General features: G+C 39.5%; 1 protein-coding gene and 1 long non-coding RNA gene across 2 annotated transcripts in view; one reads left to right on the top strand and one right to left on the bottom strand.

The window, feature by feature from the left end:
* Positions 1–1,261: 1,261 nt before the first annotated feature.
* On the bottom strand, positions 1,262–3,153 carry RRS1 (ribosome biogenesis regulator 1 homolog). The gene has a single exon (XM_058175696.1). It carries the CDS (start codon positions 3,077–3,079, stop codon positions 1,997–1,999), a length of 1,083 nt encoding a protein of 360 aa, XP_058031679.1. The 5' UTR covers positions 3,080–3,153; the 3' UTR covers positions 1,262–1,996.
* Positions 3,154–3,176: 23 nt separating this feature from the next.
* The window catches only part of LOC131194568 (uncharacterized), a 47,866-nt gene continuing 26,213 nt past the window's right edge, over positions 3,177–24,829 (top strand). The window contains exon 1 of the long non-coding RNA XR_009154227.1: positions 3,177–3,264. This is a non-coding gene — a long non-coding RNA (uncharacterized LOC131194568). The remainder of the gene's footprint in view (positions 3,265–24,829) is intronic.

Consider the following 24,829-nt stretch of genomic DNA (forward strand, 5'->3'; position numbering starts at 1 on the left):
TGAAAATGAAAAAAGAAATACAAAATAAAGTACAGGAGTTTCTTACTGAAAAAAGAGAGAGAAAAAGACTAAAACTTGTTGCAACAAGGAAGGCTAGAATGGCATTTTAGCAGTATTTTATAGTTTGCTGCTTTGTCTTTTGGCAAAATGTGTGAAATAGTGTTTCATATTTTGATGTCCTAGATTTCCTAGACATTCTATAAAATGCCTAATTTCACACATTGACAGCAACATATTAAAAAGTGGGATAAAAAAAATCTAGATTTAAAAAAAAAATAGCATACACCATTCTTAATTCCTTAGAACACTTTCTCATATAACAATGTAGTGTTGTAACCAATAAAATTAGGTCCCACCTTCCAAGTAAAGTATCGTATAAAGTGGCATATTTTTATGTTCATGGAGATAATCTGTGTCCTGTTTGTTTAAATACTAGTATTTAAATGTATGACCAATTTTAGATTCATTTTTAATGAGAAACATAAATCCAGACAGGTAATGTCAACAAAGTGATACAACTACCGTAATACTGATCACTTTGTACATTTAATTTTTTTAAAAAAGAATCCTTTTAGGCTCTGGTCACCAAAAGCCTCAAGATTAATTTGCATAATGGGATTTTTAGAGCCCAAAGAATATTCTATTTCAAAGTATAACAATGAGCACAAATAATTTAAATATCTGTATTTGTTACCTAATGGTTCACTTGAATTCCTACTTGTGTGAGCAGTGGACAAACATGTGCATGCGCACTCCATTTGCGTGAGCCATGGGCATGCTTGCCGGCCATTTGCACAAATGAAGCAGCGTGTGTGCACGTTTGCCACTCACACGAAACCATCCTCCTACCCTCACCACCAGTATGCAAAGCCGGAAAGATGGTGAATTGGGCTAGACCACTGAATAGAATTTCTTAACACACACACAAAATTTGTTTTCAAATAAAACTAGTCAAGTCTAAACTACAGTACTTGTCAATTATAGTGAGACAACTCCTTTCTGTGATACACTAGCCCCAATTATACATTTTTTTAAAAATGTATTTTTTATGCAGATCTTTCCCAACCATTGACTCCATCTAACATTTGTTTTTTAATAGATTTTATATTCCTCTAAATCACTTTGGGATTTTTAACATATAAAGCATATTTTTTTAATAAAATTGGGCTTGTTGGGAAGCAAGTTTCCATTGTGGTGATTAAATTTAAGATTTTAAGACACTGCTGCTAAAAGCAGCAGAAAAACAACTTACAGAAAAAAATAGGGTTTTTATTTAATGTCTTCAATCTTGCTGTAAGAACAATGGGCAAGTACATGTATCCACATACATACTCCCCATACAGAATCTAGTTTTACTGAAATCAGGATTCATAGCGTCAAAATGATGAAAATAGTATTTTGATGGAGACAATTTGACATTTTATATGCAGATTTATTATCTCAACATATATACCAGCCCAATTGAGCTTATTATCAGGGGATGTCTTATTTTGGGGGAAACAAGGTAAAAGAAAGTCAGTTACCATGATATAAAAACAATATTCTTCTAGTGATTTGCTTTCAACCTGACAATGGAGATACTGTAATTCAGATACATGAAAAAGAAATACAGAAAAAAAATAACACTGCAGAGAGGTGGACCTGAAAGCTGTCCATTTCAATTCTCATTTAAAAGAAAAAGGCATATTACGACTTTATTATAAACAAAGCAGGTCCTATATATTTCAAGTCCTTTGAAGTCTTATTCTTTGAAGCCACTCCAATTCCCAGAAAAGGCCTTGTCTGAACTGTACATCAAACACGATGTTTCTTCATGTGAGTAGTTTCTTTCAAAAGTAACTTTATACAAAAGTTCTTTGGGGGTTAAAGGCCAATGTTAAGTCAGAATAGGTTAAGTTAGAATAATGTTTAACTTAGCAAGTCCACATTTTGTTGCAGCTTTGTATAAAATAAACCACTTGTCTGCTATTTAGCTGGGATAAATAGCAATGAAAGCTCATTTTCTTTTCCTTTTGCTGTTGAAGCTTCCAGATCCCCCCTGATTCCCTCTGCGACCTGCCCCTGCGCTTTTCTTGCCCCTGGCATTTCCGGACCTCTGCTGCTGCCGTCGACCCCTCTTGCCCCGCTGGTCGCGCTTTTTGCCTTTGCCCCTGGCAGCTTCGGCCTCCTCTTCGCGGAGCTGCTTGTTGACCGCCCGGGTCAGATCCAGGGGCGGCTTCTTGCTACTCAGGCTGCGGGCTAATTCCAGGTGCCGCTTCTTCTCCCCTTCAAGGTCTCCCAGCAGCGGCTGGAAGCGACGCTTCTTTCCGCGGGCCGTGTTGGTCTGCGCGACGGCGGGCTCCTTGGGAAGGCGAGGCTGGAAGCGGCCGCGGGAGGCGGTGGAGACGCGAGCGAGGACGGAGACGCGGCCCATCTCGGCCCGGTCTTGGTGGCCCGTCGGGTGAAGGTCGGCCGCCACCCGGCCCCGGTGAGCGCGCCCCAGGTTCCGCAGGCGATTGAGCTCGTTGCGCGCCACCCGCTCCCGCTTCTCCTGGCGCCGCTTGGCGAACTGATCCTCCATCGGGTCGGCCGAGTCCGGCACTTCCAAGAGCCAGTCGCGGGAGGGATCCCCGCCAGCTCGGCGGTAACCCCAGCGCCGCCGCCACTCTTTGGCGGCTTCGTCCCAGACCAACGTGCCGCGCTTCTTCCGCGTCGGCCGGATGCCTTTGAGGCGCGCGAATTGCTCCCATTTGGTGAGCGGCCGAGGTTTGGGCAGCGGCTTTTCCCTGGGCAACCGCGTGGAGGGTTCGGGCAGGCGGGCCACCACGGGCCCCGCGCCCCCTTCCGCCCGCTCTGACGGTAGCGCCCAGAGCTGGCCCACCAGCAGCTGCGTGTTATCCCGGGCCAAAGCGCGCAGGAGAGACTCGCGCTCCGATGAGACTCGCGCAAAGGCGCGCGGAGCCGGATTTTTATCCACCGCCAGTAAGTTGCCGACGTCGAACTCCAACTCCAGCTCCTTGTGCACCGCCACGCTGCGCTGGGTCTCCGCCTCGCGCTCCTCGGCGCGCGCCAGCAAGTCCTCAACCAGGAGGGTAGCCATAGCCACGAGCGCTTCGCACGTGGAGGGAAAAAAAAAAAAAAGCACTCTAACTTTCCTCACGCCGGCTCCCACATAAGGTCAGGGAGACTACTTCCGGGGCGAAGCTACATTAAATTCCGGATGTGCCTTCCGCGGCGTCGTTGTGTTTCAAACGTCGGAAGGCAGGGCTCCCGACTAACGATAGGGTGCGTGGTATCCTGGGGGATGTAGTCCTCCGTTGATAGGGAAGATTGCTAAAAGAAAGGCTTCTCATTCTTTCAATGGTTTTCGTAGTTGCAAATATAATGAGGGATTGATTTATTTATTTTTATTTATTTATTTATTTGTTTGTTTGTCAATCATATATAAGATAACAGGTAAAAGTATGAACGTAATTTGGATACATGAAAAGAGTAAATAAAAAGGAATATTAGGACAGGGACCATACGTATGCAGGTGCACTTGCACGTCCCTTATAGACCTCTTGGGAATGGGGTGAGGTCAACAGTAGACAGTTTAAGGTTACTGTATCCTAGTCGCCCTCGTAATTTTTTTAAACAGACTTTCCTTTACAAAATAACAGAGTTGGACAGGACCTTGTAGTCCAACCCCCTGCCCCAGCAGGAGAGCCTACCGACCACCATTTCAAACAGATGGCAGTCCAGTCTTCTTGAAAGCCTCCAGCAGCCACAACTGCTGAAGGCAAGTTGTTCATTGGTTGATTGTTCTCACTGTCAGAAAATTTTTCCTTATTTCTACGCTGAATCTTTCCTTGATCTGTTTCCATCCATTGTTCCTTGTCTGGCCTTCAAGTAGCTTTGGAAAATAGATTCTCCCACTTCTTTCTGTGACAGCCCCTCAAATATTGGAACACTGCTATCACGTCATCCTGGTCCTTCTCTTCACTAGACTAGCCATGCCCAGTTCTTGCAACTGTTCTTCATATGTTTTAGTCTTTAGGCCCCTATTTGTCTTTGTTTCTCTTCTTGTGCACTCTTTCTAGAATCTCAACGAGGAGTGAAATCCAGCCAGTTCTATTGGGCTAAGGCGAATCTGTAGCGGTGGCTGCGGGACGCTCTGCCCACCTGTGTGGATGTTACGATGTCACTTTTTTGCGGCATTTTAAGCCTCTGCGCATGTGCAGAAGGCTTTGTGCATGCACAGATGTTGCACACACATTGGCGAACGGGTAGGGAAGGTAAGTAAATTTCACCCCTGGTCTCAACATATTTTTTTATAGTATGTATTCTAGGTGTGGTCCAGTAGTGGGTTACTAACGGTTCACCCCGGCTCAGGCGAACCAGTAGCAGCGATGGTGGGAGGCTCTGCCCACCCGCCTCACATCATCAAATACGCTCTGTGCATGCACAGAAGCTTCTGCACATGCACAGAAGTGGTGCGCATGAGCGAACCAGTAGCAAAGGTAAGCAAAACCCACCCCTGGTGTGGTCTTACTAAAGCTTTATAGAGTGGTATTAGTACCTCACATGATCTTGATTCAGTCCCTCTGTTAATGCAATTTAGGATTGCATTGCCTTTTTTGGCTGCTGCCACACACTACTAGCTCATACTGTATTTAATTGACTGTCCACTGCCAAGGTCCCTCTCACAGTTACTGCTATTAAACCAGGCTTCACCTAGTCTGTACGTGTACTTTTGGTTTTTCTTGCCTAAATGTAAGAATTTACTTTTCTCTACGTTGAATTTCATTTTGTTAGATAGGGCCTAGTGTTCAAGTCTGTCGAGATCCATCTGGATTTTGAGCCTATCATCTAGGGCAGGGGTGTCCAAAGTTTTTTGAGTGAGGGCCAAATACAGAAAAATAAGCAAAGGCCCGGGCCACGGGGGGGGGGGGATTTTTTGTACCAGTTCTGTGGGCGTGGCTTATTTTGGGGTGTGGCTTGGTGGTCATGTGACTGGTGGGCGTGGCTAACTCCTCATGTGACTGAGTGGATGTGGCTATGGGCATAGAAACCTAAATACATAGAGACCTAAATACTGACAGCGGCTACCAGTAATCCTCGGCTTGCAACCACTCATTTAGCGACCAATACAACAGCACTGAAAAAAGTGACTTACCACCAGTCTTTGCATTTATGACCTTCGCAGCATCCCCAGTTACATCAAAAGTCAAGCTTTTGGCAACCAGCATGTATTTACTGGGGATTTTCCGCCGTCCGTCGTGAACTCTCTTCCCACTGAGGGAGACACAGCAGCCAATGGAGGGACTCCGGGGAGGCCCAGGCGAGGCCCGCACCGCTTCCTCGCAGCCACTCAGGTGTGCCACGCGGCTCCCACCCAGGCCAGAAAGGGACGGGGCTAACTAGGGGGCGAGAGTGGGCGGGCACCGGCCCCTCCTCTGAACGCCGAGTGGCGGCGCGGCGCGGAGCGGCAGGCGCGGCGGCCAATGGAGCGGGCGAGCTCGGCGCGTCACGGGCCGGCACACGGGCCCGCGGCTGAGGTAAGCGGAGGCGTGTGGCGGGCGCGCGGCGCTGCTTCAGCGGCGCATGGAGGCGATGCCTTGCCGCGACCGGCGCGTGGTGGGCCCGGCGGGGCAGAGGCCGGGATGCCGGCGGCGGCGGCGGGCCTCGGCAGCTGCGCCGCCGACCCGGCCGGGCAGCGGTGACAGCCTGAGCCGGACAGCAGCAGCAGCAGCGCCGGCGGCAGCCGATGCTGCTGCGCTGGCGGAACGGCTGCTGTGCGGGCGGCAGGCGCCGAGGAGGCCACGGCCACGCGGCGGCGGCGGCGGCGGCGTCACGACTGGCGGGATCGGCGGCGGCCCAGCTCAAACTCCTGCCCATGAGCGACCAGATCCGGGAGCTGCAGACCATCATCCGCGACAAATGGCGCCCCTGAGCGCGTGCAGGCGCCAGCGCCCGGAGAGGATCCGCGGGGCTGGGAAGCAGGCGCCTCGCCCGCCTGGCTTCCGGGGCTGCAGCCCCGCGTGGGGACGATGGGCGTCGCCGCCCGCCCGCCTCTTCCTCTGTCTGGTGGGCCGGGCTGGAGCCATGGGCATCCTGGGCGCCCCCTACAGCCCAGTGGCGGAATGGCCGGCCCGCAGCCCCGGGTGGGCGGGGATCGCCTCAGCGGAGCCACTCCGCATCTGCAACCGGGCGAGCGGCGACTTCCTTGGGGGCCAGGACGGGGGCCGCACCCCACTGTCCACCGAGAATTTGCTGCGGGCCAATAAAAACTGACCCGTGGGCCGCAGTTGGCCGGCGGGCCGTAGTTTGGACACCCCTGATCTAGGGTGTTGGTTATTCCTGCCAATTTATTATCATTTGCAAATTTGATAAATTTCTCTTCTATTCCTTCATCTAGGTCATTTATAAAGATATTGAAGAATAATGGACCTAAGAGGGAATCTTGTGGTACCCAACTGCTTACTTCCCTCCATGTAGACATAATACCATTAAGGATTACTTGTTGAGTATGGTTTTTCAGTCAGTTACAAATCCATCTGGTAGTAATGCCATCTACCCCACTTTTTTCTATCTTACTAAGAAGTAGGTTGTGGTCTACTTTGTTGAGTCCCTTACTGAAGTCTTAAATATATAGATGACAAAGCCTAAAAAAGGTATTGATAAAAATTAACACTGCATTTTGTACACTACATTTCACTATGCTATATTATACTAACTGCTTGCAGGATCTTTGGAGTTGTCTGAACATAATTCATTTTTCAGGAATTTTAGAGATTTGCTGCACCCTTAACATCTCTGATAATATTGATACAATGATACAGAAAGGTTCCTAGTACAGAGGAAGAATGGTACATACATTTGAAGTAAAAAACACTTTCAGCACAAGTTTGATCATCTTTTGAATATAAGGGCCCACTGGCTTCATATTATGAAGATTATATCAATGTAATTTTAAAGGCTGGTAAGGATCCTGCCCATTACTGTATTTTTCGGACTATAAGACACACTTTTTTATTTCCCAAAAGGGGGTGAAAATGCCTGTGCGTCATAGACCAAATATTGCCAAGCCTTGCCCCCTGCCGGCCGTTTTTGGACCTCTGCATGCCCCGTTTTTGACCTTTTTTTGGCCCATTTTCAAAAACGGACCCAAAAAAAGCCTCCAAAACGGGCCAAAAAAAAAAAGCCGAAAAAATGGGCTGAAAAAAGCTTATAAAATGGGCAGAAAAAAGGCTGGAAAAGGGCTGAAAAAAGACCCGAAAAAAGGGCTGAAAATCGGGTGTGTGGAGGCCAAAAACTTTGTTGTTGTTGTTTTCTGTTTCTAAATTTAGGTGTGCCTTATAGTCCCAAAAATATGGTATATAAATTGATTGATTATGTGCCATGAAGTTGTTTTTGATTCCTAATAACTATATAGGTTTTCTATCCCTAACCTGTTCTTTCAGTCTCCCAATGGTGTACTCAAATCTTGCAAATTTAGTCTTCCTATAGAATATTAATCCTTCAGCTCATGCAATTACCTGATGGGAGGAGGAAAAAGAGTCTTTAGGCAATATTTTTAGTAACAAGGAGTGCCTTTGATTAATGTTTCTATTTCTTTGAAGTAAATAGAAGCAAGAATTTGGATTCTGATAAGAACAGAAGCAAAAATGTGCATTCTGATAAGAACTGGTTCAAAGGGACTAGATGCTAGAAGTGCTCAGAAAGTGAACTCTAATAACTCAAAAACTCATGATAATGTAAAAAACACAGGATGGGTTTTCTTCACTATTAATTGAAATGGAGGTAAACTCAACAAGAATATTGTCTGTGTCCTCTAATTTGTAATATGTTTTTGGAACTTCTATCATGCCTAAAGAGACAAATTCATGGAATTTGGAGAATTTGTGTAACTGAATTTGAATTTAAGATATTGGATAAGATGGAGTTTTTTTCTTCAATGAATATAAAATCTTTATTTAAAATTTAGAAAGTACAGTTATATGGTTGATTTCTGTGTAATAAATACATAAATTGGGGTAGGTAGTATTATGTCAAAATTCTGACAACTGTTTAGATTTTGTGTATTGTCCAGAAGTCATATCCACAGAAAAGCATCCAGATTGCTAGATAAATACATCTGAAAACGTTGCCCAGATGAAAAATTTGAAACAGTTGTGTTTTTTTAACAACCCCCTCTAAATTTACAAAACTGAAAAAATAAATATATCATAAAGTGCACGGTTTCAAGTGGTCTTGGTGATAGTTCTAGTATTTCATTCAGGCTTGTTTTTGGAATAATACTGTTAATTACCACAAGATGGTACTGTGCCTTGATAACTCATATTTTCTTTACAACTAACAGAATTGATATTTTGAACTTAAGGAGTTAATTAAATTTTAAAAAGACTGAAAGATTCCTCTGGCCAGATCAGCATAATGGACAGTAAATAGTAAAAATGCTGCCTGACTCAATATGCCCTCGTGGTCTTTTGCAAAATGCCACATGTATCCTTTTGGGACTAGTTTATACATGTTTAAGTATTTAGCAAAATGTTGAACTAGAATTGGAACGTTTGTCTTCTATTTCATCTTGGAAGACTGGTTCAAAATAATTTACAATACTGATGTTAGTTTTTGTAAAGAACCAGGTAATGTAAGTCCTTCCTCTAGACTAAGAAGTGGGTTACCGGCAGAATGCAAACACAAAGGAATGGAGGGGAAAAATGGAGCTAGAGCAACCTATAACCTCTTATAGTCCTTCTCATTTGTTGCCTAGCATTTTTAGCCTAAAATTAGATCTATTCCTTCAAGTGAGTTACTTTGCATTAGCACCTCTATTCCTTTTGCCATTAAGCACTGAATAATCCCAGTCAATATATATTGCTGAGGTTTTTTGTACTTCTTTATGTATAAAGATTTAATGGATGGATTGTTCTTAAACTCATTCACAATAATCCATATACAATCAAGGTGCCCCAAATTTAATGCATAATTTACATGATTTTTAAAGAAATCATGTATGGTAATTTTGATCTGGAATGCTACATACCTTCCCACTGTGGATAATATTAACTATAACGCTAACATTGTAATAGATTTATTTGGAACCAATATCTTAGGTTTTTAATATTTCAATTTCTCTGCTAATCATGATTTGTGTGAACCAATCTTGTAAAACTATGAATTGGTTCAATATCTGAATTGTCCAGAGGCAAAAATACATTTTCCAAAGAAGAGAGGAAGAATTTGATGAGTCAAATCTATTCACCAGGACAGTGTTTCTCATTGTCAACAGCTTAACAATGTATAGACTTCAATTCCCAGAATCCCCCAGCCAGCATGCAATAGAGACATAATCTACCATTCTTAGGGAATTTGGGGGAATGATGAATTATATCTTCACAGAAGCAGCAGGTTGTAGATGCAGTATTAGTTTCAGGAGAAATAGAAACAGACCTTCTCCAGTGAAATTGTCCTATTCTGTGGAATTATTTTATTATTATAGTATTCCTAGCATTCTTTCCTCTTCTATTCTGACTTCAATATTCATATCTGCTGCTTATTCAGGCATATCCACTATAGTATCTCTTCAGGCTGAAACCTAGAACCATAATAAGTGAAATCACCTCAGAACTTGAGTAGCTTCAGAAAGAAATTCTGATAAATAAATAAACCCAGCCCATGAACTATGCTTTAAATATTCTTGTAAAAATAGAAATCCTTGCTTATCTACACGCCCACTCTCAAAAAGCTCATGACATAAGTATCATTGCAAACATGCATGTTTGGGAAAGCAGAAAAAAGAGGAGGCAGGGAAAAGTACTTCATAAAAACTTTTGAAAGGATTAAAAGGTGAATGAGGACAAGGATATCTCATAGATCAAATTGAATTATTACATTTCCTTCAATCCAAATCTCTGCACAACATTCCTGACTAGTACATATATTTTTTCCTGATTAGTAAAATACATATGGGAGCAAACAATGGATATTCAGAAGTTCTAGGATGCAGACGTATTGATAGTACTGTGGAATCTTTTTATCGGCATGGGTGAAATTACAACTAAAAGTCAAGCAATAATATATATGAGAGTTTGGTGTCGGCTGTGTTGTGTGTTGTGGTGGTGGTGGTGTATGAATAGTCAACTCTTTGAGGTAGGATAAACTGTCAAACTCTCTCTGTTATTTAATTCTGCCACTTCTTGGTGATCTAGCAATTCTGGTACTTCACCAAATTCAGAATGTTCTACAAAGTATTTTTCAGTATGGTCCCTGAGGTATGCAGTATCTTTACCATGTTGACATTTGAGATTAGGTGTTAGACATTGTAGGACCAGTATAGCTAATTTTAGGTAGATATGCCCCATTTTGTTGACAAACCTTCATTTTGCTGTTAGATATTTTCTCTTTGGGCCACTCCTTTTTGCTCATTCTTTTGCCCTAAAATTCCTGGAAGGCTATGTGATAGCTTTATCAAGGAACTCATACCAGGCCAGCAGTTCCTGTTGCAGATAAATTAACTAGAAAGTTTTGAATGTTAAATTACCAGCCTTATCAGTTATAGACAGAAAGGCGAGCACTGTAATATTTTATTAATGGATCCACCTTTTGGGAGGGCCATCCTCTACCATGCGTGTGAATACTTTGTTGCTTGTTGCCTTTAAGTGGTAATAATCATGTGTCTTTATTTTTCAAAAGTGTATAAAAGCTATGCTAATTTGTGTACTGGGGCTCTTGGATTTGTGATTCTTGAAAGCACATGAGAGTGCTGTACAAAATAAACAGGTTGCCGTTTCTAGCCTTGTGTGATAATTGACTATTTTGCACCAGGGACAAACAAATTCAGCATTTGGTTGGGCCAATTCATGGTTTGGCCAACAACATTATGGCATAAAACAGTTCTAAAGCAGAAAATAACTATGAAAAGTAGAAAAATATGGATATGCAAAGAATTGGATATTTAGTAACATTAAATATTAAAGTCAGAATTTTTTTGCAGCTGTCATTGGTAGTCATAAAGCAGCCAGTTAGGGTCATCTTCTCTTGAGATCATCATTCTTTGTGTGTGTCTCTTGGCTTGTTGGAGTCTTCAGGGTCGTTCAGTATCCACTTTTGGGAAAACCTATTGAGTACCTGTCATCGTTCTTTATCCTACATGAAAAAAACAGAGATACTCCGTCTCTGTTGCAATAAGGAGTTGTTTGTGGTTCATCTCTCAGCATAGTGAAGCAAGCTTGCAGAGCAAACTGTTCTGAATAAGCAAACAGAGCAGTTCTCCCAGATATTCTAATTCTGACAAGCAGTTGAATATCATTTGTGGGTCTCTACCCTTTGCGGGCAATAGCAATACCAATTTTTTACTTAAGGTGATCTGAAATGTTCAGTGTGTATGTCGTGTCCCACTCCTCCGCTGACGGCCGGGTCAGGGAAATCTGAATCAGGCTTGCCTCTGCAGCTCTGCCCAAAGTCCTAGCAAAGTCCTCAGAGCAGGCAGACCAGTAAGTGACTTCAGCAAGATAAGTTCGACTTTGCCTGACTCAGAGACTGCCAGAAAGCAGATCCTTTATATAGGCCATGGGGTGTGGCTCCATGACTCAGCACTCATTAAGGCCTGCCCCTCCCTTCCTTCTGTTGCCTCCGCCTATCCAATCTTCTGATGCGAGGGTCACTCCAATCAGCTGTTGGAAGTAAACTTTCCTCAGGCTCACATGCTGTGGAGGAGGGGGAGGGGTCTAGCTGCTCCGTTTGCCTGGGCATGGAGCCAGGGCTGGGGCCGGGGGATGCTCCCTCCTCTGTAGCCTGCTTGGGCATGGAGCCAGGACTGGGGCCGGGAGGCATACATTCCTCCGTGTTCGGGAGCAGATAAGCAGACCCCGGCTGCAGTGAGAGCGGACAAGACACAACAGTGTATCTCAATAATACTGGATCATGGACATTATAATTTTTGCATGTGGAATTGGTTTCAGTGGCTATTAGCCTTCATGGCAATTTGACTGTTTTGAAGCTGCCCACTGGAAGACTAATGGCCTTGCTTGTGCAATTGATTGGCTAATGTGAGAACAGAATCCTAGACTAGTAGGGCTAGAGTACCAATCCAGAACATCTTTTATGTTAGCTTATTATGAGCCTTATTATGCAAAATTGGAAAAACGTAACCAGGATAATTTCTATCACAGAATTCAAGTAGCTTTCTGAAATTGGATGTTGCTTATATATTTGCATCATTCAGAAGGTTCTCACTCATAATTAACTGAGAAGAACAACAAAGAATTTGTGTGGCACTTCAGAAATTAACAAATTTATTTTTTTTTTTTTTAAAAAGTTTTATTTTGACATTCTTATCCAATAACATATCCAATAACATATTTAATGTACCCTCATATACAATTAATCGGATCTGCCTGGTCACCACCCCCTTCCTTTTCCTTTTACTCTCCTTCTTTACCTTCTTCTACTTTCCATAACCATCCTCCCCCTCTCTTATCTACATCCTCTCCTCTTTCCTCCCTATTCCTTTCTTCTCCCTCTTCCCTCTTCCTTCCTTCCTTTTCCTCCTCCTCCTCCTCTTCTCTTTCCTCCTTCTCTCTTCTACTCCTTCTTTCCTTCATTCTAAAGTAGTAACCAGGCAGGTCCGATCTTACATTAATTATACATCTTCAATCATCTTTGTACATTAACTATCAATCCATTTTCTACCCCTCCCTCCCTTCCTTCCTCCCCCACCCCCAGGACTTCCGAGAACCGAGTACAGGGTATAAAACTAACAACAAAAATTAAAATCTAGCACAAATCATAATCCATAGTCGTTCCTTAAAACCTCCACTCCCCTTCCAAAGACAAAGAAGATACTTTTCTTCCACTCCATTATATATCAGACCATTCCACTCCTAGAATTCTCCAAAGTTTCCAATTGAGTTAGTGTTTATTCTTGAATAAAGTACGTAGTTTTAATATCCAACCTTCATCAATCAATATCAAAACAACGTTCCATCTTCCAATATTCACCAAGGTTTCTTCTAAAATGTCTTTCTTCCTTAGCAATCTCTCAAAAATAGTTCATATTTCCAACTTAGTTTCTTTAATTTTTCTGTCCAACCTTCAAGGGTAAGCAATAGTCCATCTTTTCACATCTTTAACATTTATATATACAACAAATAATATTACAAATATCCAAAGTGTCAATTGTAATAATTAAAATCTTCACTTTACCTTACTTATGTCAAATAACATTGTTAAAATTACACCTATATCATCCACAATATATCTATTATAACAATTACATTCTAATTAACATTACATCCATCTCTTAAATATAATATTTAATCCAAGTTCCTAAATTTTACTATCTATCCTCCAAAATTAAACAATATTCCATCTTCCTATTCCTTTATACCTTTAATATATCATATAGTACCCCTAAAATTACACATTTATATCCACAATAAGTCATTTACAAAAATTAACCATAATCATATTTAATAAAGTTAAACATTCTCCTCCCTTCTTCTATCTTACACATTTTCAACCATCTATTCACCATTCAACTTAACATCTGTTAACAAAGAATTCCCAATCTTTAATACATTAGTATAAAAATCTCGTGCTTTACAAATTGTATTGAGAAAATACTTTTTCCTTTATAATTCAGTGTTAAACCTGCTGGAACCTCCCATCTAAAATATATCTGATGTTTCTTAAGCTCATCCACCAGAAAGGCAAATTCTTTTCTCTTTCTTAACATTTTAGGAGGAATTTCCTTCATCATTATTATATCTTGTCCTAATATTTGAAATTTATTTTTATAAAATGCTTGCAAAATTCCATACCTAATCCTCTTATTTGTAAAATAAATAACCACATCTCTCGGTAAACACTTCTGCCTTGCCCACCAGGAATTAACACGATAAATTTTTCAATATTAACTTCAAAATCTTCTGGTTCCATTCCTCTATCTGGGCAAAGGCCTGAATAAAAATCTCTTTCAAATTTTCCTCTTTAAATTCTCTTAAACCCCTTACCCTTATAGCATATTCCATTAATTTATATTGTAATATAACCCTTTCTTCCTCCGCCTTATCAGCCTTAACCTGAATATCATCTATTTTATTTTCTAAATTCAAATTAATTTGAACTTCATCTATTTTCCTTTGCAAATCTAAATTAATTTGGTTAAATTCATTCAGTCTTTCTTCTGTCTGTGTACTAGATAACTAGATAATGGAGTAATTGATTCCTTTAATTTTTCATCTCCTTACTCTGCTCTTCCACCAAATCTTTAAAATCCAGTATTTCTCTCTCCATTTCATTAAATTTTGATCTATTTCTGAAAGATGAGCCCATAAGCTCCTGTAAAAATTCCTTAGACTGTCTTTAATATCTTCTTTCAATTTCCGTACCTGAAGTGAAGATATTTCCAATAATTTAGAAGTGGTTAAATCTCTTTGCTTAAAAGCCATTTTAAACTAAGTAATATCAAGAAGAAGAAGAAGAAAAAAAAGGGGAGGGAATAAAAGAAAAAAAACCCAATAAATTTTTCTTCTTAAACACTGTAAAAAAAGATAATAAAAGAAATAGATTTTTTTTAAAAAGAATTCCATTTAGAAAAAAATCTTGTTATTTTCTTCTTAGAGGTTCCACACCAGCAATTGTAATCAGCATTTCCTTAGCTTTCACTTTCAAAAAACAAAACGCCATCTTTCTTCATCTCCACTCTTCAAATAACTTCTCTGTCAGGGAGTTAAAATCATCTTACAAGCAAATGCCAGCCTTCCTGCTTTCGATTCTTCCCTGTTGAAAATTTTTCATAATCCTCTTCAGTCACGGAGATGGACGCCATGCTTTGCTCTGCTTTTTGCAGAGGCATTCTGGACTCTGGAGCTTTTTTGAACTATCGAAGGAGCGTTTCCCATCAAACCACCAGAAATCATTCTGGGGCTTTTCTTGGGGGCTCAAACTTCAGTTCAAATGCTCATCTCCCCCTCTTTGCCCGAGGCAGAGATTTACGAGCTGTTGACAGAAGATTAGCACTGTCTAAACAGCTCTCACAGAATCACAAAGAACGGGCGGACTGAAATTGCCGCCATTAACACAGCGGAGCCAAACCGGAAGTCCGAAATTAACAAATTTATTATGATATATTCTTCCCAGTAACTATATCAGCTGTATAGAAGAACAAATCTTATGCATTTTGAAGCATGACTAAGAGACATCTTTGTGATGACTTGAAGTGATCTCTGATTGCCTAAGGAGGAGATATCACACTTACTTTGAAGTCATATTATTGACTCATAATAATGGTATTATTTTAGAATCGGAGCTGAATGAAGTGTCATGTTTGTGCAATGGAGCACAATGCATGGAATATTTTCAACATTTTTATTACTATGTATAATTCAAACAACAACAGCAGAAGAAAAAAAATCAGCATTTTTTTCCTCACTTTGTTTAAATGTGAATGCATTGTTTTTCTACCTGGAATATTTTTTTTCTCAGTTTAATCATTTTAAGAATTTCTGACATGATTTCATAACATTTACATATTTGTATCCATGATTCAACTGGTAGTGCTGAATAGCGGAAGTACTAGATGAAACTGTAGGATTTTGTGACTATCCATTCAATGCTTACTGAAGGTATACAGGTTACAGGTAACCTTTCTGGTTTTACTGGTTAAGAAAACATTACAGACCTTTTACAGTATTCAAAACAAATATTCTATATGTCCCAAAAGAAGGAAAGTGAAGAGAGATATAAAATAACTGGAGGTATATTTAGGTTTACAAGAATGATAATTGAAACAAAGAAACCTAGGCAGTGGATGCTTTTATGTTTTCTTTTTTCTTTTTATATAGATAGCAGAACTATTTACAATAGGAGTTTACAACTAGATCCTGGTTTCTTAAGTCTCTCTTTCAGATTCCCTGCCTCATTTCTGGGGAGGGCAGGGAAGAGAAAGAAAGTAAAAGAAAAGTCCTGGGCTTACAAATGAGAGTTCTCAATCCACTTCTCTCCTTTCCTTGGATCCATTTAGCTGATCATCCTCTGTGTCTCCTTCCTTGGGGGAAGAACCTCTCTGCCCAGTCTACCCCAAAGATTAGAATTTGTCAAAGGCATCCTCGTTCCAGTCCTGTGAAAATTTTGTCACGTGGGGAATTTGCTTCTCTTCCTCCAAGGAAACCACCTGTCAGTTTTTCTTCTCCGGTTTGAATCAACCGTTGTTCCACACACACACATCAACCTTAGTCTGCAATGTTTTTTCTCCAGCCACTCTCTTTTACAACAGTCTGTTTAATTTTCTCTTTCTCTTTTCTCTCCTTTTTCTTTTCAATTTGGGGTTAGGCAAGCAGCAGCTCTCCCCCTCTGACCCATAGAAACCTTGGCTAGCACCCTCCTCACAATACGCCTACACTTCAAGCCAGAATTGAACTTCTCCCCTTTTTCTCTTTCACCTTTTTCTGAATCATGCCAACTGAATAGCAACCATACTAGGCCATTAAGATTATTATTATTATTTCTGCATAATGTGAAAAAGAACAATAGCTCAAGAATTAGAATTGCTTATTTTGTAAAAAATTGTGTAATTTTTTACATATAACTTTTATTTAAACTTTTAACAAACAAAAATCTAACCCAAAGTAACACACAGTAAGGAATAATAAATAAATAAATCTGAGAAAAAGCAAACCAGGCAATAAAAGAAAAGAAGTTGAAGAAAAATATAAAGTCGCTTCTGATGTTTACCACAGTAGTTACTGTGTAAGTGCAAATACATTTTGGCCTCTCTCTCTTTAAAGATGCATCATGTTGCTCTTCTTTCTATAATCTATCTTGTCTAATCATCAAAATCATAAACCACATACACAAACTTGTATAATCTTTTAAGTAGCCCCTTGAGTTGAGAAATGGTGAGAAGATGAATAACTGGAGTGTAGAGTTATTACAGTAAAAATGTATCAAGGGTCCTTGAAATCAAGCTGTATTGCTAATGTTCATGTAATTGGTACTGGTATAAAAAAGATTTTGGGGCTTTTGCTTTTATTTCTCAGGTCATTCCCAAGACCTACCTGGTTTTCTCATCTATATACTAATCTAAGCCAACCCTGAGCTTTAGAGTCCATTTAGAATTTAGCTGGAGTTACCATGCAGGTAGTCGTTAACCTACAACCATTTTATTTAGTGCCCATTCAAATGTAGAACAGCAGTGAGAAAAGAGATTTACAACCATTTCTCATATGACTGTTGCACCACCCCATGGTCACATCATCAAATTCAGGCAGACTGCTCCTTTCCGGCTGGGAAAGCCATCAGTTGCATCAGCTAGCAACTGAATCTGCCTGCCTAAAATCCATCTCCTCAGTCAGCAACTGAATCTGCCTGCTTTGCTGGCTGAGGAACTCTGGGAATTGAAGTCCACAAACCTTAAAGTTACTAACGTTGGAGACCCCTGATCTAAAAAATATTAATAAAATAAAATAATAAAATAAAATATTTGTGCTGCTTTCTGAGATTTGGTGTGTTTCTGTAGTGTTTCACTCTAACTACACAAACACAAAATCTCACAAAGCTGTATGTGGCATTTTATGTGTGTGTGTGTGTGTGTGAGAGAGAGAGAGTCAGTTGTGTTGTGTGTGTATAAAGTGTGAAAGTTGGTTTTTGAGCTTTTTGTGGCTGTGTGAGGTTCCTGCATGTTGCAGGGACCATTTTGGGTGAAGTGCAGCTGCTTTTACATTGTGTGTGAGTCAGTTGTGTTGTGTTGTGTGTGTGTGTGTAAAGTGTGAAAGTTGATTTTTGGTATCTCTTATTGTTTTGTATACTTTGTTTATTATTTTTATTATTTATTGTTATTGGCCATGCCCACCCAGTCATCTGACCACCAAGTCATGCCTACCAATTAAGCCACACCCACAGAACCGGTAGGGAAAATTTTTAGATTTCATCCCTGGTCCAGGCTCTTGTGATTGTCACTTGTGACCTTGCCAGTTGGCTTCCAAGCAAAGTAAATGTGGGAAGTGGGATTTGCTTAATGATCACAGTGATTCATTTAACAACTCTGGCAGAAAAGGTCATAAAATTAGGTGCATCTCTCTTAACAACCACTTTGCTTACAAATAGAAATTCTGGTCCCAGTTATGGTCATAAGTCAAGGACTTACCCGTATGCTGAAAGTTGTTATGATGCAAAGGTATTATATTTTATACTATGTCATTAGAATATGTAGCAACAGCTATATATTTATAGCTGTTTGCAAGTTGATCTTTATGTTACAATATGCATTTTATAAAACAATAAGCAATGAGTTTTCTCCAACAGCTGATGGAACAACATCCAGCAATAAAAAGTATTTTTTCTTCCCTCTATCTCATTCCCTTCACCCTTCATTTTCCAAATCAGTTCAGGGGATTAAAGAAAGGAGAGCAAGGGGAAGTTCCATTGTATGAATGGAAGTTTTTCCACAGAATGTTGGTTAATAGGTTTCTATCTATTTTTCAATAAAAAATGGAATATTTTTCACTCAAGTACATTCTCCCATGTTTCTTCCACCAACCCACCTAGATATTGTACATCAAAATATATGCTTTATGGATTTTCTCTTATCTGATAGGTTATTTTTCATTACATTTAATGTATCTGTATGTGGATATAATATGGCAATTAAAACCCACAAATGGCTAGAACATGGGCAAATATACATAAAAAACCATTAAAAATACCATCATTATCATCAATAGTGTTTTTAACTGAATCCTCTTCCTTTAATAAAATCAATTTTAATAAATTAGCCATTCCCTTTCAGATAAGTTGATATACAGTATAGGTTAATCTTGTTTTCTTGCTTTAAGTCCCCAGGTTTATTTTTTTAATACTGAACTTCAACATCTTAGCCTATTTATTTTAGTCTCTGTAATATATACGGGTACTGCGTGTAACTGTTACTATTACTAATAACCTATTGTAGGCCCAATTTCCTTTCTTCCTCTCCTGGGACTGTGTTATTCACATTTGTATTTTTAACTCTCCTCATGGATCTTTAAAAAAATAGTTTCCCTAATTGGCTTTGCAGCTTATAACTCGTATATTTCTTACTATGAAGATACTATCCACTAATGTACTTTCCACTATTTTCTCTCTCTTTGTGGTTAGATTCGGCATATTAGTTTTAGTTCTGAGTTTAAGTCTTGGCAATATTCTGTTTTACTACAGCATATTACACTTCTACAATACAAAACACACATGTTGTTCAAGAGCTCATATGGATCTGCTTTGTATTTCTTTTTTATTGCTTCACTGTTTTTGTTTTGTTTTTGTTTAATCTGGTCATTAATTGAAAGAAAGGAACATGAATGTTTCTTCCTTTCTTGTAAACAGAGATTATCTCATATTCTTAGTGGCGAAGAAGGCTATGAATGCTCAAAGAAGGCAAGACTGCAAAACATTTTTTGGTGCCACAATAAATGGGAAAATGGCAGAAAGTTCATTTTTTAATTCTAATTTGCCTTGAAAGAAAGCTATTTTAAATATTAAATACTTAATTTAAAGTAATTAAATTTAATATTTAAATGTACTCAATGTATTCAAAACAATACAATAAATGCAACTGTTGCTTGAGGTGCAACCCCATATGGTGTCCTGGCTTTTAGGTCAAGGTTCATGCTACCCAAGACTGATCAAAATATCACAGCAAATGTAACATAAACTCCCAGAGTTTCTTCCCTCCTTGCAGTGAATACACAATGAATACACAGTGAGTAACGGTAAATAAATAACATGTTCTGCTAGTCCACATCAGCTGCCTCTAAAGTGATGGTGGTGTTCTGCTTAATGATAGAGCTAGTCCTATGAAATGCCATTCTTCCCAATAATCTGGAGGAATATATTGCAGAACAGAGGCATTTATCAATTGTATTGACAGGCTACCATCACTTCCATCAGTAGAATCAGCTGTTGCATTGTCAACTCTCTGATGTTCTAGTCCCTTAGATGTTGCTGTTGATGATTCCCAACGGTTGCTGTTCACCTTTACGAAGGAGGTGGAGTTTCCGTGTGTGGTATGGCTATGAAACAGATGTTTTCAAGGCGGGTCACAAAGCAGGGGTTATTTTCTTTTGTAATGGCAGGTGGTTGAGATACGTACGTACCCTGTTGACACATGAGTACAATGCTTTATCATTAAGGAAACATGCTATGAGAAACTTTGAGACAAACTGCATTTCTTAGTACATGCTACCCACATACCTTGTTTTGATTTTTATATGCAAAATGATTATCACCTGTATCATCTGAATACATTTTGAGTGGAATGTTACTCTTTTCATCCAGTCACTTCTTTATTCCCCACCCAAATTCCTCATTTTTTTAATGGTTGTGGGAACATTCAGCTTTCACTGAATGTAAAAAATTACAAAAAAAATTCTCTCTGGCCTATTAAAATGTGTAATACATTACAATTACAAATAGTAATTGTCCAAGTTAAATTCACATGACTAATCCAACAGTCATAATTTTGTTTAAAAATAATCTTTGTAGGATAAATGTTTTATAAAGTAAATTTTTTCAGGTCAACAAATATATCTGGAATGTTGTGAGATTTTCACAAGCCACTTCCTTGACCAGGAATGTTAGCATCTTATAGCAGTGTTTCTCAACCTTGATGACTTTAAGATGGGTGTACTTCAAGTCCCAGAATTGAAGGCTACCATTTTAAAGTCATCAAGGTTGAGAAACACTGTCTTATGGCATCACCAAGACACTACTGAGACAGTATAAGCTTGTTGCAATTATTGTTAAGAGTATCTCAGTGATGTTTGATGATCCTAGAAGATACTATAAATCACTAGTGATGAAATGACCACAAATTCATTTTTTAACCCATAGAAATATACACCGTGGAGAATAGCAGATAAGTAATGCTAAAATAGAATGCAAATAGATGTAGAGATGAAGATACATCCAAATCAAAGACTAACATGTTTTTCTCCAATCTGTGAGGCAATGCAAAGGATACCAATATAAATCTGCTCTCCCTCCATAATCAATTTATGCTTTGTTAATCAGGTAGCCAAGAACAAGTGAATATTTCCTGAAATCTATTTCAGAGAGATCTGAAGCTGATTTTGGGACTGTGAAAGAAATGGGATGGGCATATCTGAATACAGGAATAATGAACATCAGAGGGATATTTTAAAGTCAGTCCTGTCTGGAAATAACGATTAGCTTTTTGGTCGTGCATTCTGGGAAAAATCACTCTTGGAGACCAAACTTTAATGGGTCCAGTAAAAAAAATAGAATTTTGGCTCATTCAATGTCCAAGATTTTGAATTTAATCCCTTACCTTCTTGACAAAAAACTATTTTACTATGGGACAAATTAAGATGCCATAAATGAAAAGACATGTTCTCCATTCTTTTCTGACAGTAATTTTTTTTTTGTGCTGTCTAGTGGGCTGGGGCCAGGGAAAAAGATAGGATAGATGGCTAGATCTTCAGATTTAGTCATTTGTCAGAACCCTTGAATATAAGTAATTTTCTATTGGTCATTGTGAGATTTGCCTTCAGGCAAAAGAGAAGGAAGTGCCTGATAGGTTGCTCTGAGGTACTTTTTTCTGCATAGGTTCTGATGGCAGTCACTTTGGAGATGTCCTGGTCTACTGCTTTTTCAAAGATCCTTGCTGCTGTTCTTGCAATAGCATTTAGGTGAGGACCTCTGCCTGTCAGATGCATAGAAAAAATGTGCCATTTGAGTGACTTGCAAATTCATAGAGCATTGTGACTATTTTAGTCTGAGGTCTGAGAGGCTGGTTAGTTTAGAGCAGGGGTGTCCAAACTTGGTCCCTTTAAGACTTGTGGACTTCAACTCCCAGAGTCCCTCAGCCAGCAAAGCTGGCTGAGGAACTCTGGGAATTGAAGTCCACAAGTCTTAAAGGGACCAAGTTTGGACACCCCTGGTTTAGAGAGTTCCTGGACTATGGTTTTCTCTCATGTGCTGGGTGCTGCTTCTCCTTTCTTGATGTCACATTAGCCAAGCACCATAAATCAAAATAGTCATGATGATATACCAGCAATCACTGGAAAATTGGGGCATGATCACAATCGTTAAGTAGCCATTAGGAGATGGGCAGTTCCAGCCCCTGTCACATAATTGCTGCAATTGCTGCCTAAGCGGCATTATTTACTTTAGCAAACCTTGTGTTGGGAATAGATGTAAATAGCATTTTAGCATGACATCAGCTAAATGCAAAGTTAACTTGCCTCAGCTGTGAGGTGGGATGAGAAGAAGTTTCGAGTCATGAGGAAGGGCCTTTCAAAAATGGTTAGTGAGGCATCTTTTAGTTGCTGACGGGATGTGTGAATGTGCTCTGAGACTCAGACTACAGAATACAGATTCACACATTGGGACCCATAATTGTCTTTCTTGCTTAAGGAACCTGTCAAACATCTGTGCTGCTGCTTCTCTCATCCATATAATTTTCTCCACACTTACAATACACAGTGCAACTCCTAATTGTCAATCACAGACATACATATCATACCCAAAGTACATATGCAGACATCACAAATTCCTCCCCTGCTTTTTTCCCCTCCCTCTCTAATCTCCACTGTTTCTGTAATCCATCTTTATGTCTCCTCACTTTCTTCACCCATTCTTTTAGGTCAGTCTCAGCACATCTACATTTGGACTTTGTTCTCCATTTAAGGCTGCTTCCCCAATGTCATCTCCTTGGAGTTTACTTCTTATCAAGTATTGACAATAAGATGAAACACTGATTCTCAACTGTCTGAAACTTTTAGTTAACAATAAAAAAAATCCATGAAAGGTGATGCTATCAATATGGATGTATCTTTCAAGAAATGCTCATAGATCTTATTTCCACTTTACTCATTGGATCTGTGTAGAATGTAGGACAGAGGAGGATAGCCTTGGCTTAATGCAACATTGATAACTTTATGGTTCCATGTACTACCTTTTTTGGAGTACAACCCATGGCTGTCCAGGACAAAATCATGGGGTATGTTCTACAAATTGTCCAAAAGAGGTTCTTTATAAATAGCTGTACATGCATGTGAAATATACACAATTGGGAATAGCTTCTGTAGTACATTTTTAAAAAGCCACAGCTGTTTTCATAATGTGAAAGGAGGTATGCTTCTTTTAAGTTGTTGCATGACCTTCATGTGTGGTCCTTGACTTAGAAAATGTTGCACATCTCTGGTTTAGATTCTGCCAGAATGATGCTCTGTGCAAGATTGAGGTAACAATAATCTATGAACTCTGTTAGACTTTCATAAGGCCTAAACACCTGGCTATGTTCTTGAACCTAAAGTGCTGAATGTGTTAAGGGCCCCATTTCCTGGCTGTATTGCTAACTGGCTAAATATCTCAGCTGCCATGTCTATTTTATTTGCATGTTTCTATTGTTTTTATTAAAATGTTTTGAATATTTTGATTGTAATATTTTGTTTGTATTATAAGCCACCCAGAGTCATTGACTGAGATGGGCAGTTATAGAAATTAAATAAATAAATAAGAACATATTCTTTCTTGAATTAAGGAATCCTGATGAATGTTGTTAGATGCAATTGTGTATTAAAAGCCCTTGGCTATTTCTAAACAGGATTACCTGGATGTACCTTTTCATGTTTTAATTAGTTAACAGAATTTTAGTTTTATTTATTTTTAAATATTAAATCATAGTTGTGCCTCGGTGGATAGCATGAAGAAAGGCTGAATTATGGTGGTTGGCTAGTTGGTACTTTTATTGACAATTCTTTGACATGTTACTTTTAGCTTCTCAACTGGCATTTTGGGAAACTGGTATTAAAAAAAACAACTCTGCTTGCTGCTCCATAGCATCTCTTCTGGATCCCCAACCACCAACCCCATTGTTTAAGTTTGCTTAGAGGAAGGAGAACAAAGGAGGAAGAAAGATAAGGTGTATTTATAGTTTAGGATGTGTATACATGCTTGAAATTAGTTTTTTTCTTCTCTGCCCTAGAAATCTGTGCACTCCTCAGAGATGAGAATTAACCTATTATATTTCAAGTCAAGACAACTTTTGATATGTAGTGATAGACCACATTCGTACGACATGCTAAGCCATATTATAGTTTGCCTTACCGTTTCATCTGAACCTGGAAGCTTGGGCACTTCATTGTGAGTTGAGACCCCATTAATCACAATCTGTAATCTTGCTTTGTCCATGGTTAAGCAGTTCTGGAAGTGGCTTAGCATGTCATCCGAACCTGGAATAATGGTTAGCTTATGGTTAAGCAGCCATTAGTCCTCCAGAAAACAATACAGGGTACAGGAACAGCTACAGGTGTAATTGTGCAGAGGCAACTTATTCTGTTCTCCACTTTTTTCACCCCCTATGACCTCGCAGCAACTTTGTTTGGAAACAAGGTGTAAAGGAGGGATAACTGTTCTCCATCTTAGTTATGACAGTTCTGATCATGGGTTGGCTTGAGTTTGCGATGTCATTTCATCAGCTCAAGTTCTTAACTTCTTGCACAAAATAACAATAAATGACTACCAGCTATCCACTGGAAAAGATGCTGGGTTGCCTCCACAAAGGTGGGTGGAGGAAGTGAACCTGGCTATCTTATCTAATCCATATATATATTCATCGGGAAGTGCCTTTAGTATATCATGCTACATCTTGCTTAGCATACCAGGTTCTTTAGTGTTCTAAGTGTACCATGTTATTCTGAAATGAGTAATAAGCATTATGTTCTGGAACACGGAGGTTCTAGAACAATGAAGGAAAAGCTGGATTTGTCACAAAATGATGGCATTCAGAAATATTTTTGGCAACTATTCTAAAAGTTATTTATTTTGGAAAGTGATAATGAAATTTGCTTTGAGATATAATAGC

The sequence above is a fragment of the Ahaetulla prasina genome, chromosome 3, assembly GCF_028640845.1.
Source record: "Ahaetulla prasina isolate Xishuangbanna chromosome 3, ASM2864084v1, whole genome shotgun sequence".
Classification (NCBI taxonomy): domain Eukaryota; kingdom Metazoa; phylum Chordata; class Lepidosauria; order Squamata; family Colubridae; genus Ahaetulla; species Ahaetulla prasina.

Excerpts from the sequence above, each read along its gene's own strand:
- RRS1 (XM_058175696.1), bottom strand. The coding sequence starts at position 3,079 with ATGGCTACCCTCCTGGTTGAGGACTTGCTGGCGCGCGCCGAGGAGCGC.